The following is a 3200-nucleotide window of genomic DNA, read 5'->3' as shown; positions in this document are numbered from 1 at the left end:
TACAATCCAACTCTTGACAATGATTGACCTTGACTCTTGTTGATTGTCATGGCAAAACATACGGAGATAGAAAACTGTCTTCTATATAATCTGAACGGATATTTCTTATCAGTTGGTGTAAGACTTACTCGCCTAATTAGAGTGCAATATCCGATATTGGTACCAGAGACAACTTTAGCTTCAATTACACGCCTATCGAGACTAACGACTTGAAGGCGCGTACCATTGCACAAACCTTTTTTGTGATTAATATTCCTTAATAGCATGATCGGAACACCAACTTTGAGGACCAATCTATGATTGGGCATTCCTGACATCTTTAAACCATTTAACAAATCACAACTGTGGATCAAAATCCTATGAAACGTCTTCACATTCAGCTAAACTGTCGGAACTTAGATACTCGACTTCTTCACCAGGAAAAAGGGCTAACATACGTTCATTAATTTCTTGAACCACCTCATTCAAAGGTGCCAACAATGCACGATCCTGAAAGTAAGTAAGTTCGTTGAATCTATCTAAAATATTAGGATAGACAAACCTTATTAAATCACCCATCGGATCTACTAAGTTCAATATCAAAAGATCGTCTGGAATATCAATAACCGACTCTCCGTCATTTGGACCACCAATGTTTCCTTGACCTATGTCTAATAGCCAATCAGCAAACTCTCAAATATTTTCAACGTCTGAAGATCGACATCCAACTGTAAGCCTCATGTTCTTAGTTAGTTTAAGAACTTTACATTTTGACCAGATATAAGAATAATTGATGCAAGCATTGACACATTCACTTCTTGTACCGTTGGTTACAACGGGTAAAATTTGCCGAATATGACCACCAAAAACAACAACCTTACCTCCAAAAACTGCTTCGGGAGTATTGCCAGAATCACCATTCATAACATCGTTTAAAGTCCTGTCCAACGCTTCAAAAGCATGCTTATGAATCATGGGTGCTTCATCCCAAATTATTAGGCTTGTCTTTTTCAATAATTCATATACGTCGTATTTCCTTTAACCTAATTTATGAAAGAATAAAAAAACATACACAAAGTAAGATATTTAAAAGTAAATTGATATTCAAATAACAAATAAAGCCATATATACTAAAAATGATATAATATAAAAATTAACATAAACTGGGTTGTAATATTACCGGACAAATGGAATTTTCGGTCAAATTAATAGATATTAAAAATCTCGAATGTGCGGTTCTTCCACCCTCCAAAAGCAAAGAGCTATACCGCTTGAAGCGACATTCAACACAACTTCTCCCTTTGACCTTATCGATGCATATAAGGTTTTCCATAAATAAGTTTTTCCAGTACCGCCGTAACGATAATCAAAATAAACTCCACCTTTTTTATCAATCAAAGCACTCATTATTTCATTATAAACTCCTCGTTGTTCATTTGTTAACGAATCAAACAGATTATTAAATTCGTTACTCATGGTTTCGGTATCATATGAGAGCTCTTCCACCATCAACGGATTAGTTGCTCTTGAAATTGTCTCCATATCTGGAAATGGTATTTGTTGATATCTTCTAAGACTGGAGTTGTTTGAAATTAGAAAATTTTCAATTTCCAGGAGTGCTAGGTTTTTTAACTGTTCTTCATTAAGAATCAAACCTAAAAATAAAATAAGAACCTACTTAAATTAATATTTAAAAAATATTTATAGATATTAGATATTTGGCATAATTGAATTAATTACAAAAAAAGTAAATCGTACCGGGGTTGTTTTGATCTTTTTGTTGTTTGTATAGTATACCGTCAACTAATAGTTGCCAAGTGCTTTCCCAAACAAAATGAGTTCTAGATAAACTATAAGTAATCAACATTGTAGCAAATAAATTTCTTAAATAATATCCGGTATAGGTATGACTTGCTTCTTCAATGGCTTCTATGTATTCCATATCATCATCTAAAAGACCTCTTTTGTAACATGCATCTCGAAAATTTTCACACACAACTCCATCAACTATTCGAATGTCTTCAAAACATTCAGGGCCTTTAACCTTATTTAATAATATTCTTAGATAGTAAGCCTCGTCGAATGCGGGTAGAACAGCATGAACTCTACCGATTGCAAAACCCCTTAGGCGCGGTTCCCATTTACGTAATTGTTTTTTCCAAACATACTTTGTTGGAAACCCTGCGTATGTGAGAGTTTTTGCAAGGTCATGGTTCTTATTACACTCAAACCAACCGGTAAACATCGAAGAAGCATTAGTTGTCTTGTTTAAAATATCTTCAATATCTTCGTTAGCACCATATATTACCTGTTGCTCACCGGGTAAATGAAAAGCAAGCCTCATAACAGACAGAATCCTATAATACACATCAAATGAAAATATCCTCCATGATGCCTCGCATGCGGAGACATATCTACAATCATAAAACGCTTTGATTTCATCTAAATTAGGATCTGGGTTATCACCATTGTTATTTTGTACAAGAGAAATTGTTGCTCGGTCTGGACCCTTATTGATGTATTTAAACAAATACTTTATCGATCCATCTTGATTACACCACTCAACATTAATATGTGCTTGAAATTGTTTTAATAGAGTCTTGTTGTATGGAACAACAGTTCTATTATCAATCATCATATTTGACTTAACAACATATTGCCCGTTATCTCTTCTTTTGTATTCCAGAAAACCTTGCTCCGCCAGTAAATGAGGATGGTAGAATAACACGTTGACTAGCGGTTGAAACATCAGTATTTCCAACAGATTGCATACCTCGTAAACTTCGTTAAGTATCACATCGAAGTTCATATTGTTTACCGCGTATAAAATGTAATCTTTGAGTCTCAATCATCGTATATTTGTCAACTAAATTTGCTGAAACAAACGCCTACCATTTAACATGGTTGAAAACGTATTTGGCCTATCTTGAATATGATAAGCAAAAAACTCACGCATTGTAACCTTCTTGCGTGCTGCGGTTGATGAAGAGGAAACATTCTAATGAAGTATATTAACCTGATGACCATCCTCACCAAATGGGTATTGAAGAGGTGTATACGATGGATGAAGTTCACTGATACGCTTTAAGGAACTAGACTGCTTGGTAACAATTATATCTCGGTATTCAACAGCGTCACCAATATCACCAACGATTAAAGCAGCAACTTCATAACTGGATGGTAAGTTATATTGTCTCGCATCATGCTGTCTTGTTCCAATA

General features: G+C 34.7%; 2 protein-coding genes across 2 annotated transcripts; both read right to left on the bottom strand.

The window, feature by feature from the left end:
- Positions 1-357: 357 nt before the first annotated feature.
- LOC143568055 (uncharacterized) lies at positions 358-954 on the bottom strand. The gene is made up of 2 exons (XM_077054319.1): positions 804-954; positions 358-650 (listed from the first exon to the last, which is right to left on the bottom strand). The coding sequence occupies exons 1-2, from the start codon at positions 952-954 to the stop codon at positions 358-360; spliced, it is 444 nt and encodes a 147-aa protein (XP_076910434.1).
- Positions 955-1194: 240 nt separating this feature from the next.
- Positions 1195-2788, bottom strand: LOC143567961 (uncharacterized). Its single transcript, XM_077054259.1, has 2 exons — positions 1738-2788; positions 1195-1634 (listed from the first exon to the last, which is right to left on the bottom strand). Exons 1-2 carry the CDS (start codon positions 2786-2788, stop codon positions 1195-1197), a joined length of 1491 nt encoding a protein of 496 aa, XP_076910374.1.
- Between the last annotated feature and the right edge of the window lie 412 nt (positions 2789-3200).

This window comes from Bidens hawaiensis, unplaced genomic scaffold (assembly GCF_021521415.1).
Source record: "Bidens hawaiensis isolate Kalapana, Puna unplaced genomic scaffold, B.hawaiensis_p1.1 tig00000097_1, whole genome shotgun sequence".
Classification (NCBI taxonomy): domain Eukaryota; kingdom Viridiplantae; phylum Streptophyta; class Magnoliopsida; order Asterales; family Asteraceae; genus Bidens; species Bidens hawaiensis.
Note: the sequence above shows the minus strand (reverse complement) of the source record. Positions and strands in the feature narration are given on the sequence as shown.